At 29.5% G+C, this 14,449-nt stretch overlaps 1 protein-coding gene across 2 annotated transcripts; it reads left to right on the forward strand.

Annotated features, from left to right (window-relative positions):
- The first annotated feature begins 1,863 nt into the window (after positions 1–1,863).
- Positions 1,864–4,679, forward strand: LOC105107253 (F-box/kelch-repeat protein At5g15710-like). Of its 2 annotated transcripts, XR_838837.1 has the most exons (2): positions 1,864–3,952; positions 4,248–4,679. XR_838837.1 is itself a non-coding variant. In XM_011001108.1 (1 exon), the coding sequence occupies exon 1, from the start codon at positions 2,388–2,390 to the stop codon at positions 3,702–3,704; it is 1,317 nt and encodes a 438-aa protein (XP_010999410.1). In that variant the 5' UTR covers positions 1,864–2,387; the 3' UTR covers positions 3,705–4,096. The 2 variants fall into 2 exon arrangements, 1 of the variants encoding a protein (XP_010999410.1); XM_011001108.1 differs by lacking the exon at positions 4,248–4,679 and having other exon boundaries at positions 1,864–4,096.
- The last annotated feature ends 9,770 nt before the right edge of the window (positions 4,680–14,449 follow it).

A 14,449-nucleotide genomic window follows, 5' to 3' on the forward strand; every position in this document is an offset into this window, starting at 1 on the left:
TTATATTAACTTTTATTCTTATTTTTATAATTCTTATTTATTTATTTTTATTTTTAATTAAAATTTTTTATTTATCAAATTTAATCCTTATTCTTTCGATTATTACTTTTTTTATTTGAAATAATTTATGAAATAGTAATTATTATTATTTTAATTTTTTTATCTCTTGATTTTTTTATTTTTTAGATTTAATGTCTATTATTTTGATTATTATTTATTTTATTTGAGATAATACATAAAATTATATTTTTTTCAATTTCATTCTCATTCAATTTTTTAATTTATAAAATTTATTTCTCATTATTTTAATAAACTTGAAAAAAATAAAATATTAATAAGTTGTTTTTCATTTTATTTTCTATGATATAACCAAATATTAGAAAGTATTTTTAATTTATTTTTTATTATATTATTAATTATTTAAAAATAATTTATTTTTTTAAAATTTATTTTTTTAAAATTTATTTTATGATAAATAAACAGAACTTTAAACAAACACACATGCTCATACCCACAAAAACAAAAAGGGCATTGGAAATTGAACAAGTGGGACGAGAAAATGGTAACATTTTCATGATGATTGCTATTGAATGTTTCTCATTTCTTTTCACTAAGGGCTCCACTTGTCTTATAATTTGATATTTATATCTTTCTTTCCAGCGTTTTACCTTTTCTTGGCCATCTTTTATGCCCACCAAGATTGCATTTTGGACACTCCCCTTCTCTCCTCAACCTTTAATCATCAAGATTGCTCCCAGTTAACCATTTAGATGGTGATCAAGTGATAAACATTTAGAATTAAAAGGTTTGTTTTTTCTGTAGTCTTAGATTCGAGTCCTTAGTTGCTCATATAATGACCACTGGAGGCTTACATGGTCATTAACTTTAAGGCCCGTGGGATTAGTCGTGGTGCGTGCAAACTGGCCCGGACATCTACGTTAATCTAAAAAAAAAAAATTGCTCCTAGTGGGAGTGGGGCTGACGAGCTGTTTTCTTCATATCTTTACTAGATCCTCTCTGTCTGGTATGCCTATCACTTTTGCGGTGCCTTACCTGTTCACTAGGCTTGCAGGATGTTCAGTGGGCCGTGAGATTAGTTGTGATACACGCAAGCTGATCCGAACACTCATGTTAATAAAAAAAAAAACAAAAAACAAAAAAAAGATTGCATTTTGGACATTCCCCTTCTCTCCTCAACCCTCAATCATGTGTCATATATCCTCATGTATTGCTTTTCGTTAATATCTCTTAATAAAATGGAAAGAAAAAAATTTGGTTGAAAATAATTTAAAATATATATAGATATATATATTTCATTGTATTTTATGTTTTCAAAATATAAAAATTCATTTTTTATAAATTTGTCACGTTGGAAAATGAATTTTTATATTTCGAAAACTTCTTGGTTGGTTTTCATTTTCCCTCTCCATCTTTACTTTGACCATTGATTAATGAGGAGGTCAAAAGACTTGAGCTTGAAGGGCACGTCTTCGGTAGACCTTCCAATATCTAGAAATGTATTTTATCTGCAAATAAGAGCTATATGTACTCCTTTATTATTTAAATCCACCGAGAAATAGTTGAAATATTGATTTCTTTTTAATTAGAACTGTTTTACAAAAATAATTAATAAAATAACACAAATAAAAAAAATATTGGAAAAATAATAAAGTTTTAATTAAAATATAATTAAAAACAACAGTTTTTTTTTAAAGATGTAATTATAAATATTGTAACTTTTTATCGATATTAGAAAAATCAGTGAAGGTATAAACAAGCATTACTCAGGGCACCAAAACTAGATACACACATGTTTACCCAATTAAATAAAAAAATATCTTATTATTTTTTTAAGGTTTGTTTTTTAAAATAGTGACAAAATAAATCAAATGCCATCCGAGAGATTCTTTGAGGTTAGGTTGTTTCCCTTCTCTTTATGCCAGAATTTGTCCGTGACTCAGCTCTGACAAATTGTTCCTCTCCAGCAAAATAGTAACATAAATTCTTGCATCTAAAGGTAATCCATTTCTAATCCACCAACAAAGCTTCCATTTTTATGCTCTCCCTTTGATGTTTGCTCTATGTCTTTACCTTGAAATCATTTTGTTTTGTTCAAGTTTTGGATCTGACTGTAAATTAGGGTTTTTTTGATCTGATATAGAATGCAATCTGCAGTAATTGATTGCTGAAATTCTGTTTGGATTAGTGGGTTTTGTTTCTTGATGCCTCAAGTCATCTTTTGGACTTGAAAGTTTTGATCTTTTTGCTGCACGTGCAATGAATTAGAGCTTACATTTGGAGTGGAATTTTTATTGGTTCAATTAGGGTTTTGGCTTTTGATTGCTTTTGGAGCAATAAGGTTTTTTTGCGTTTGAGAATCCATCACTATGGATGGTAGTGCTGGGGAGTCATCTGAATCTGGGTCTATTGTATCTAGTTCACAATCCTCGAAAAATGGGGCGCATGATGATAATGGTTGTCCTAGGCAAGTGTCACCTGTTAGAATTGATGGGTCAAGGAATACGAGTCCCATGGGTCGCGTTGGACTGAGAAATACTAGTCCTTCGAGACAAAAGGTGATTAAAACCAAACCACGTGGTTTAGATGAGGAAACGATAGCTACATTTGGTAAGGTTGTCCACCCTGATGTTCAAATGGAGGATAACATATGGGCTATGTTGCCTGAGGATCTATTGAATGAGATTTTAGTAAGGGTTCCTCCATTTATGATATTCCGTCTTCGTTCTGTTTGTAAACGATGGAATTCAATTCTCCAAGATAGTAGTTTCCTTAAATTTCACTCCCAAGTTCCATCTCATGGGCCTTGCCTTTTGACATTTTGGAAGAACCCGCACACCCCACAATGCTCAGTTTTCAGCTTGCCCTTGAAAGCTTGGTATAGAATTCCGTTCACATTTTTGCCACAGTGGGCATTTTGGTTGGTTGGTTCTTCAGGGGGCCTTGTTTGTTTTTCTGGACTTGATGGGCTAACTTTCAAAACTGTAGTTTGTAATCCGCTCACACAAACTTGGAGGACATTGCCTAGCATGCATTATAATCAGCAAAGGCAGTTAATAATGGTTGTGGATAGAATAGACCGTTCATTCAAAGTGATAGCCACCGGTGATATTTATGGGGATAAGTCATTGCCTACTGAAGTGTATGATTCAAAACTTGACAGATGGTCGCTTCACCAGATAATGCCTGCAGTCAACCTTTGCTCCTCAAAGATGGCTTATTGTGACTCCAGACTGTACCTGGAAGCCCTTTCACCTCTTGGTTTGATGATGTATAGGCTTGACACAGGTTACTGGGAACACATTCCAGCAAAATTTCCCAGGTCCTTGTTGGATGGATATCTGGTAGCTGGCACTCAGAAGCGTCTGTTTTTAGTTGGAAGGATTGGCCTTTATAGTACTCTTCAGAGTATGAGAATTTGGGAATTAGATCATGCTAAGATTACATGGGTGGAGATTAGTAGGATGCCACCAAAGTATTTTCGAGCTCTGTTGAGGTTATCAGCTGAAAGATTCGAGTGCGTTGGTCAGGACAACTTGATTTGCTTTACATCTTGGAATCAAGGAAAAGGTCTTCTATATGATGTGGATAAGAAGGTCTGGTCTTGGATTGCTGGATGTGCGCTTCAGTCATACAACTGCCAGGTCTGTTTCTATGAGCCAAGATTCGATGCCTACATCTATTGAGCTGGAAATCTTGCTCTCTCTTCTGAACATGTGATTACAAGGCTTTGTTCTGTTGGCTGATTGTGAGTAATGAGTTGAGTCCCTTTAACTTTGCATACTAAATGGTGAGAGCTTTTCTTATCAGCTAACGATTGTAGCTCTTGGAATCAAGACTCTGGCTTGAGCAGTGCTGCTCTCCAGTCAATTTGTGAAGGGTTGGAATTGTTGAAGAATGTAATCTATGGCTAACGATATCTTGGGGAGAATTTGTAAGAAGATTCTCACTCTTTTCCAGCTTTTGTACCTTTCCTGAAAGTAGTAAATAGCATGAAAACTACCCATCTTGAACTATTATGATTTCCTTGCTCATTAGTTGTGGTGCTCGTTTCTGTATATGCTTGTCGACACCGATCTGTGTATTGTAGCTGTTTTACTCAAGCTCGAGATTTCTCGGGGTTCTCTTTCACAAATTGATTTGCTATTATTTAAGCATATGACTCTTGGTTAGAATCCTCCCTTATTTATTAAGATTGCCATTCCTGAAGGAGAGCCTTCCATTTCCAGGTGGGACAATATTTCTTGCACCCATGACCTATGTGGATAGTTTCTGGAAAAAATGGGCGGGCATCATTATTGCAGGCCTTGCATTTGAGGGATACCTCTTTTAGTTACTCCATTGCAACCTGTACAGGTAAGGGATGCATTTTTTTGACCTACAATATATATGCAAACATGGTTTTCCATTGAAGAAGCTTGGGTGGAAGGAAAAGTATTCCTTCAGAGGGTAGAAAAAATGAAAATAACAGAAAAAGAGAGACGAGATGCTGGAATCTCCTGAATCACAGGAGTACTTCTAAGGAGCTTGTTACAACATGCAGACTTTCTTCTTGATTTTTCCAGCTTAGCAACAGAATAAGAACATTCCTGACTTTACCAAGTAAAAGATAAAAAAACGGCATGTATCGGCTTAACATTGCCTGAACAAACATTGTCGTTCCCAGCCCGTGAATCTCTCTCCTTCAAACAAAACGCCGCGCATCACTAACGAACCAAAACGCTGCACCTTACCAATCCGTACGGTCTTCATGGCAACGGTCATTTGTTTAAATTCAGAAAATCACTGTAGCTAACTTATCTTCAGAATTGATACTGTGACAGAAGTGCTGGAGGTTGGTTTTTGAATTTCACTGTTCAAATTCTTTTTAAAAGATGCAGAGAATAGGCATAATCGCTCACATTTTATACAGTTCGTCAAATATTCATAGAAAACAAACCTGATTGTCCCAAGAAATTGCGACTGAGAAGTTTGGTTTTGGACTGAAACCGAGTCGCTAGGACGCTGTAACGCCCGTAATCAATGATTTCAGGTCATCAAACTAAAATTAGACAATACGTGGACTTAATTCTTAAACGAGTCTGAATAATTAAGCACTAAAAAGAACAACGAATTAAACTATCAGTCAAAAGAAAGTACCTCAATGGATTTATCAGGGTTTGTGTTAGTCGGCGCAGTAGCGCCAAAAGCAGACATTGCCTTCTGCAAATAAATAAAAGAATTTATCAGAAGCTAAACAATTTGTTTTTAAAAAATGGTGAAAAGTAAAGATTCAAAGAAATGGAATTTTTAATCAACAAGAGAGAAGAAATGGAATCATGCAAAGGAGGCTGCCTCGGAGTTGGCTATTAAAAATTTAAGGAAATGAAGTTAGGGGTTGAATTAAAATAAGAAAAGAAAAGAAAGAGAGAAGTGTCGGGTTTTAATTATTTAATGAGACATTTTCTATTCACATTTTATTTTTTTTATTTAATTTTCTAGTAATGTTATATACACGCACACACTCACTCCAAGAGTATTATTTTCGCACTTTTCATTTTCATTTTCATTTTCTTCTTTTTCTTCTTGTTTGTTTTTAGAAAAAATCAACTTAAGCTTCTTTATAACAATTTTCATCTATCTAACTGGAATTTATCATTGTTTGGATTTTAGATATATTATTATCCATATCCAAATGAACACCCTTATATAAAATTTATTTATTTAGGCTAAATACGTGCCTCAGCTAAAATTATTTTTTTAATGTAAAAAAAATATTCAAACCACATATTTATTTGACGTTATCATTAAATATAGTCTAATCAAACTTAAAACCTCTCAACTCTTTACTTAAACGTAAAAAAATAGGTTATAGGCTTAACGAATCAACTTTAAAATCTCATGTAAAATTAATTAATTTAGGTTAAATTAGGTTACTAGCTGCATTATGTCATGACTCAAATTAAAATTTTTTTGAGCATAAATGTTTTTTTCCAGGCCATATGAAGACTATTTGACATTATTATTAAACATAACCTAATAGGTCAACCTTAATCTCTCTCAACTTGATTGCTTGCTTGACTTGAGTTTAAAACTAAATCATATGGAAATTGCCTCAATGTAGCTTAGTCGACTTTGAGAGTCTAAAGACAATCCAAACGATTGGTAAAAAACATATATATTTTTTTTAATTTTAAGAAAAAAAATTCAAGATGAATTACTGGATTGAACCAAACTTTGCGGTGTAACTCGCCAAATCTGCAATCCAATTGATGAACTCCACTAGGTTTAAGAATTTTTTTAAAACTATTAATTATATCATAATAAAAATAAACACTCATAAAATCAAGAACAAATCAAATGTCAAGATGTTTGTAAAAGACTGTAATAACCTCATATAAAGCAAACCAAAACAAATTATGAAAGATAAATTCAAAGTCAAATAAATATTGAAGGATGAAATTGAGAAAAAAATAAAAAGAAATGAAAAGAAAACAAGGGTAAAATAAAAAAAAAATGAAGAAGAAAGGAGGGATTAAAAAAAGCCTTCACTTTTCATATGAATAGTGAAAAGGTGCATTTCACCCTAAATTGTTTAGTATAAAAAGCATAATATAGCAACACTTTGTACTACTCGTTGAGAAGTATCTCTTTACTTTTATAAGCGGATTGTGATTTCAAAGGTTTGAATAATGTTCAAAGGGAATTGAGCTTTAATTTTTTACTTTTTTTTAAGAGATTACTAGTTTACAAGAAAATGCTATGTTATAGGTCAGATCAAATTTTTTAAATGTAACAAAAAATGCCTAAGTCAGAGAGAACTATTCGACATTGTTATTAAAGTCGACTTAACATATAAACCTTGAAACCTTTAGGTATGACTCCTTGTTTAGCCCAAGTTTAAAATTAAACCAAGTAAAAGTTGTTTCAATATAATCTAGTCGACTTGGTTGGTCGAAAGACAACCCAGTTAATTGATAACAAAAAATTTAAGGATAAAATGATGAAATTGACAAAAAAACCTCTTAACCTTACTTCTTGCCCAGCTCGGACTTCAAACTAAACCGTGTGAGAGTTTTCTTAATATGACCTAGTCAATTTAGCTAGTCTAAAAGTAACTCAACCTACTAATAAAAATATTTTAAAGATAAAATTGAGAAAAAATAATATGAAATTGACAGAACAAAAACCCTATTGATGCGATCCAAGTAACACTAAGAGAACCATTAGAGGTTTGAGTTGGTCTGGTGATAACATTTAGGGTTAAGAGGTTTAAAGAAACTTTCAATTGAATTTTTCAAGACATATAAGTCGAGGTGAACTTAAATAAGATATAAAATAATAAAGAGAAAGCCTTGATTAATTTAATTCATATTCAATAACGACTTGTTGGTGGGCATTCATTTAAGTTCTTGATTGACATTGCAAACTTTTTAAAAGATTGATCAATTTCTTTTTTATGATTTTATAATACTCTTTCATTTTTTTTATAGGCATAGGTTGGAGGTGATCATTGTATGTAACTTTGGTTCTTCAAGGCAAATTCTTGTTGGATAAAGTTGCAAACCATTAAAATCTAATTTTAGCGTATCTCCAGACATGTTCATATCATTTAGAATTAAAGCTTGTACTATTATATATTATATCCGTTTAATTTTTAGTTTGTGTTATTTCTTGATTTTCTTTCTTCCTAGTTTTGGATAATAGGGTCTTGTTTCTTCCAAAAATATAATCTATTTTTCTTTTATTATTTCAAAGTGTGTGTCAACCCTTATATATGAAATAATTCATCTTGCTTACTTTCTTGATTTTGCAAAAGACATAAAAAAAAAATTATATTCTTGATCTTCATCTTCTATCTTTCTTGATTTAAACTTATAGTAAAAACAAATTATTGAATTGACAAGTTATGGCATAACTGAACCCAAGCCTTTTAGTTTTAGAGTTGGCCAAAAGTTTCTTGAATATTTTTTTGATGCTCATTTCATTTAAATTTGGATAGTATCAATCTTTTTTGCTTTATTTTATTTTTTTCTTGAAATTCTTAAAGCTGAATATTGACTTCTTGAATTAATGAGTTTTCTTTCTTCAACATAAACTCCATTGCTTTTATCTTGTGTTTTTTTTTTCTATCATTATATTTTGTACAAATTTATATTGCTATTCATAATTTTTTCCTTAAGTTTTGTTTTGATTATTTTCATATATTTTCTTGATTTTTGAGTCTTCATTCATTATATTGTTTTGATTAATTATTTGATAAGTTGTTAAGTTACCTTTAAGAACCTAAGTAAGGAAATCATGAGGTAAAATGCATAATGAGATTATTAGAGTGAAAAACCCGATTGAATTGTGTGAATCATAAGTGGGATGACATTAAATTAAGTGTAAATGACATTATCAAAAGATTGATGTCTTCTTCCAAGTGCATAGGTGTCGAAGTAATAAAAAACCTAGTAAGACTGAGGTTGAACCATAGAGAGGTTAACTATATAAATTATAAATAACAACAAATTAAAGAAGACTTTGAAATGTAAGATTAGTGTAAAGATTAAACAATGATAAAAATAAATGTCAAGGTTAGAGGATTCACTAATAGTACTTCAAACAAGTATAGTATAAACTCATTTTATTACTCAACTGGAAATCACACACAAAGAAGGTTTTAGTCGGATTATAAATGGTTAACATGATTACGTTAGTTATCTTATTTGAATAATACTAATACTTGTAAATGTTGTCAGATATTCTTGGTTATAACTTATGTTAACAACAAATCAAGTTCCTATAATAGCACAAATATCAGTTATACCATACGATTAGGCTATGAAAATACCAAGTATTTGTTGTTTCAAGTGTTATATAACATAAATTTAGATTAACCATTTAACAAGTAAAGTAGTAAGAGTGAACAATATAACAAATACAAAACATGTTAGTATCAAACATTAAAGTCCATGTTGAGTTTATACTATATTTATTCTTACACTATCAATGTAACCTTTTTACCTTGATATAATAAAATTAACTAAAAGAAGAGAAACATAAATAAATAAGAGAAAACATAAATAAAAAAGACTTAATCGAAAGTGAAAAATCTTGTAGAAAGACAAGATAGGTTGGAGGTAATGATGAAAGCTTTGATGAGAAAGGTAGATAAATTGAGTTCTGATGATTAGGAGATATAATGTTCATAATCATAAGAGAAATGAGGTTAAAAGGTTTCCCACATAGGCATTTTCTCTTCCAGATGAAAGTGTAGCAGAAAACTTCAATGATGACAAGGAGGATGATGTATTTAATCATGAAAAGGAGTTCCATCAATACTAAAATCTCTTATATGAGGCACGACCAATGAGAGAGTTTGGTGGTAGATTTTGGATAAATTAAGACTTCAACCGAGGGAAAATTTTGATAATCATGATGGTTTAGATCAAAATTTAGGAAGCATAAAACTTAAATGTCTAGTATTTCAAGGAAAGAATGATCCAAAAGCTTATTTTAATTGGGAAAAAAAGATGAAATTTGTATTTGATTACCATCGATCTTTTGAGGAAAATAAGATAAAACTAGTTGTAGTTGAATTCATTGATTATTTTATTGTTGTTACAGGTAGGAGGTTTAATGGAGAAAGAAGCATTAACACATGGAAAGAGATGAAAGTAATAATGAGAAAAATGTTTGTCCTTAATCATTTCTACAGGAAAGTATATAATCTATTGAAATCTTTATGTTAGAGGTTCAAAAGTTTTGATAAGTATTTTAAGGAGATGCAAATAGCTATGACTAGATTTAATGTTTCTGAAGATAGAGAAGCCACAATGACAAGTTTTTTAAATGGTTTAAATAAATATATTGCTAATGTGACTGAATTAATATTTTTTAGTATTTTTAATGATTTTAATAAGTTAATGTCATAAAAAAAGAATATATTTTAAAATATTTTCAAACAAAAAGCTAATTAGAAAATCATCTTGGAAAAAAAAAGAAGGCATTTTTATTATCTGTTGTGTGGTTGAGTGATTTTCATTTTAAGTTATTGATTGAACTTGCAAACTCTCTAAAAGATTGATCAATATTATTGTGAATTTATAGGCATAGGGTACTCATTATGTGTAACTTTGGTTTTCTAAGACAGGTTTATATTGGGTCAAGTTGTAAATCATTTAAATATGATTTTTAAAGAGATGTTGCAGACACCTTTTGACTTGATTTTTTTTTCTAGTTTATATATAAAATTAAACCACAAGAAAATTCTTGTCAATTTGACCAATTCAAAAACATCCTATTTGACTGTTAAAAAATTAAAAAAATAATGAAATTAAAAAAAGAAGAAAAAAGGACACCTGTACTATTGTTCATATAAACAATATAGCAGGTGCATTGCAGTCTAAATATTTAAAATGTTTAGGTAATTGATTGAAAGGGGTTAGTGCGAGTAGTGAGAGAAGTAGAAGAGTTCATTTCCATCATGCTATCATTTAACTATAACTTCTATTAATTTATTAAATCATAACTATATTTTAAAGTATTTTTAGTGAAATTAACAACTAGTATCTCTAAGTTAGAACTCTCAGATTTATTTTTTATTTTTTAATATTTTATCTTAGCATTTTTAGTATTTTTTTTGTGTAAATTTTAATTATAAAAATGATATTTGAACTCAAAACCTATTAATGAAAAAAGAAAAGAAAAAGGTGGCAATTAAGTTAAATGTCCATGAGCATGTATTTTCACTACTAGATGTCAAGGAACCACTTTAGGTATAAAACTATTAATTGAGGAAGTAACTAACTTATGAAATATGAAACCAAAAAAGACAAATATGTTTGTGAAGTATGTAGTATAATAATGTTATTGTTTTAGGGTGTTTAGAGTATGACCATAATTATATTTTATTTTGCTTGGAAATGCATCAAAATAATATTTTTTTATTTAAAAAAAATTATTTTTGACATCAGCATATTAAAACGATTTAAAAATATAAAATATTAAATTTAAAATAAAAAATTAATATTTTTAAATATAAAATCATAGTTTAATAGCATGGATTCGTTACACTTGAGTAATTGTCTTGGAAGTAAAATCATATAGTCCCTAGCATGCATGTGAAGTTGTCCTCAAAAGGCAAGTTGATGTTGGTTTCTTCCAAAATTGCAGCATAAAACCTCTTACATTGTACAGCTCTATCTACTTTTCTAAACCTTGAAAGCTTCATTGCCGAATAGTTGGTGCACATATCTAAAGTAAAATCATATTATTTTTATTTTTGCTAATTTTAACTTATCATGACCATCTAGTAGCTCAGACTAATACAAGGTACCATAAAGTTTTAGCTTTTAAGACATTAATTAACGGAGCCATACTATTTGGATATGTGTCGACCTAATCTCCTTTATACATGCTATCGTTTATCCCAAGTTAAGATAACTAATTAAAAAAAAATGCCAATAAATCTCATGATCATCAGAAAAAACAAACAATTTAGAAGATTACTTAGCTTCCATCTACACCTATTTTTAAGAGTATTTTAGACCTTGATTGGTCAAAATCAACTAAAATAAACTTAATCATGAACAAACAAACATATTTAAAGTTATGATTATTTTTTGAATGTGTGCGTGTTTGACGTGTGTATAGGCTTCTTCGCATGCTTAACCTTATTTATGTTCCACATCAGCCTCTTTATTCATAAAAGACTAGATTTCAAATCAAACCAAACTTTGAACATAAGCACTTGTTATTATAATAAAGATAAATATAAAAAATATTAAAGATTATGAAAATACTCATATTATTTAAAAGATTGATAATATAAACATTATCATTAATCTTGTTTATTATGGTGTAAATAAAATATTTCTTTGACCACAACTTGCTATACAACCCCATTAAGAATCTCTCTTTGCATAGAGACATTATCACCCTATTTCTTTCTTTGAATACTTTAACATAATGATATTTATTAGTATCCTCATTGTATTTGGCATTGATATATAATAATATATTAAAAAAATTAAAATTCAAATAAAGAATTACAATAGTATTTAAAAATCATGTCAAAATTAAAGAGTAAGTGAACTTGATAAATTTTTTATAAGAAAAAAGAAAAAAAAAAAGAAAAAGAAAAAGAAAAACCATGCCCATTGTCTAGCCCTTTAGTTGTAGGCCAAACTAGCATGTATGATTTTGTTTTATTTTTATTTATTTATTAAGGAGGATAACGACATGTTGTCCACTTATTATTTTCTAGAAAAAAACATGATAGGCAATAAATTATTTGTTACAAATCATAAAATATATTTTAATATTCACATGAACAGGAAAACACTATAAAATCCCTAGTTATTTTAGAGTCGTACTAAAATATGACTAGTTTCATCATCTTTTCTTTTGTGATACCTATATATTGCTTAACCCTGTAACATTTAAAGATCTAGTCAAGGAACTTTTTTATGTCGAGATCTTCATAGAGGTTGATATATCTACTTTTATTTAGAACTTATTTATTTGTTGTCTTTTAAGTTATAGTGGTTTGTTTTGGTTTAGCAAGGTTCTATACCCTTATTACATTTGTGTTTATCAAAACCCTCCACATAGACAATTAATTGTCTAGGAAAGTCTTTAGAAATAGTTCTAGGTTAGGCCTGTCTCGAGGTAAGTCTCTAGACAATTGTTTTTTTTTTTAAAGATCCCTATTTATGCCTTCCATTAGTTGAACTAGATATTTTAAGTTATTTAACATTGTTATTATTTAATCTAAATCATCTAGCCTTTTCGTTTGAGCCCATATAGCATGAGAGGGTTATTTTTTTTATCTGCATCTATAAAAAAAACCAATATATTATGATACTAATTGACACAACATATAGTTAGAATAAAAATTAAGGTCCTCAAACCTTAAAATTACAGCCTGAAATTATAGAAAAATAGAGAGAAAGCTCTAATATTTTTTGAAAAGGTTTGTAATTCAATAATCCAATAAAGAAATCATATACCAGTTATTTATATAAAGTTTAAAAACTGGTGTAATCAAACTGGTGTAATCAAAAGAATTCCAAATCTCAATAGGAAAATTAATTAAAACCTAAAATTAACAAGGAAAATAATTAAATTAGTAAAAACAACTTCTTTTATACCTATTTTGAGGGTATTCTAGACCTAAACTAGTTACAACTAACCACTCATTATAAAACTTAGCATGTATAATCATATGAAAAAAATTTGATCATGACCTAATGATCAAATTTAAAGTTATAATTGTTTTTGTTCAATTAAAAGTTTAACGTGTCCGATCTTTTTCTTCAGATTGTTTATGGACTTAGCTTTGCCTATCTAATTTATTCATGAATTCACAATACATTTCACATGACCTTATTCCAAGTTTCTTACCTTCCACCCTAAGCTTACTTGGTCCCTACTCCTAACATTTAAGTTGTAAACTCAATCATCTCTAATTTGACTAATACTCTTACCACCTTAAGGACTTGTAGGCTCCAATTACTCGCAAATACTATAAATAAAACAACAAACCATGAGCCTTCACCTTTACTAGCCATAAAGATTTCAAATTAGCATCCTTGATTAGAATTGTTGTCAATTTATAAAGCTTTATCAATACATATATGTAACTTAACCAAGCTAGGCTAGACTAATTTTACCACTGACTTGTGAAAAGGTTTCTTGATCTACTCTATTCTTTGATATGATTTTCCCTCACACTTGTTTAAAACTTGGAATCTCATAGTTTCTAGAATCACTTGTAAGTACATATTACCTTACATAAACTATTATTGTCAATTATCTAAGAATTAACAATATAACAACATAAAAACGTTTCCTTTATAGAGCAAATATAAAGAGAAAAGTATACATGGAGACTATTATGACATTTTGGCCAACACTATTAAAACATCCTTTTTCTTGACCTGGATTTAGCTATTAGTATTAAATTATTTGCCAATAAAATAACTATTAATAAGGTAGGAAGTAAAAAGCCAAAACTTCTTCCTTACCCTACCAATCAATTCTTTATTTGAGCATTAAATGCTTTATGAACTTAATTGAAACTATTAGCTCTGATGTCAGTTGTTAGAGGAGCTGAACATAGCTTTGTTACCACTTGTTGAATGCAACTCATATAACCATGCAAAAACAAACAAATAACTGAGACGAAAAAGAAAATAAAAACATCAATTAAATGAATATGCAAGATTTAACATGGTTTGATAAAACCCTATCTATATCTATGATTTGACAGTAATTGATTAGTGTTTAAAAGTGCATTTTTATCAAGGTTTTATATTATCATTTTGCACTTGAAGTATCAATAACTCCTTAACTAAAGCATGTTTTATAATAATATATCTAATAATATAAGATAACTTTAATTTGTGGTAAATGTTCATTTTAAATCCAGGGCTATCACATAAATGAAAGGATTGATTGATGA

Source organism: Populus euphratica, unplaced genomic scaffold (genome assembly GCF_000495115.2).
Source record: "Populus euphratica unplaced genomic scaffold, PopEup_1.0 scaffold200.1, whole genome shotgun sequence".
NCBI classification, from domain to species: domain Eukaryota; kingdom Viridiplantae; phylum Streptophyta; class Magnoliopsida; order Malpighiales; family Salicaceae; genus Populus; species Populus euphratica.

Bases quoted from the DNA above. Each gene is read 5' to 3' on its own strand.
- LOC105107253 (XM_011001108.1), top strand. From the start codon at position 2,388: ATGGATGGTAGTGCTGGGGAGTCATCTGAATCTGGGTCTATTGTATCT.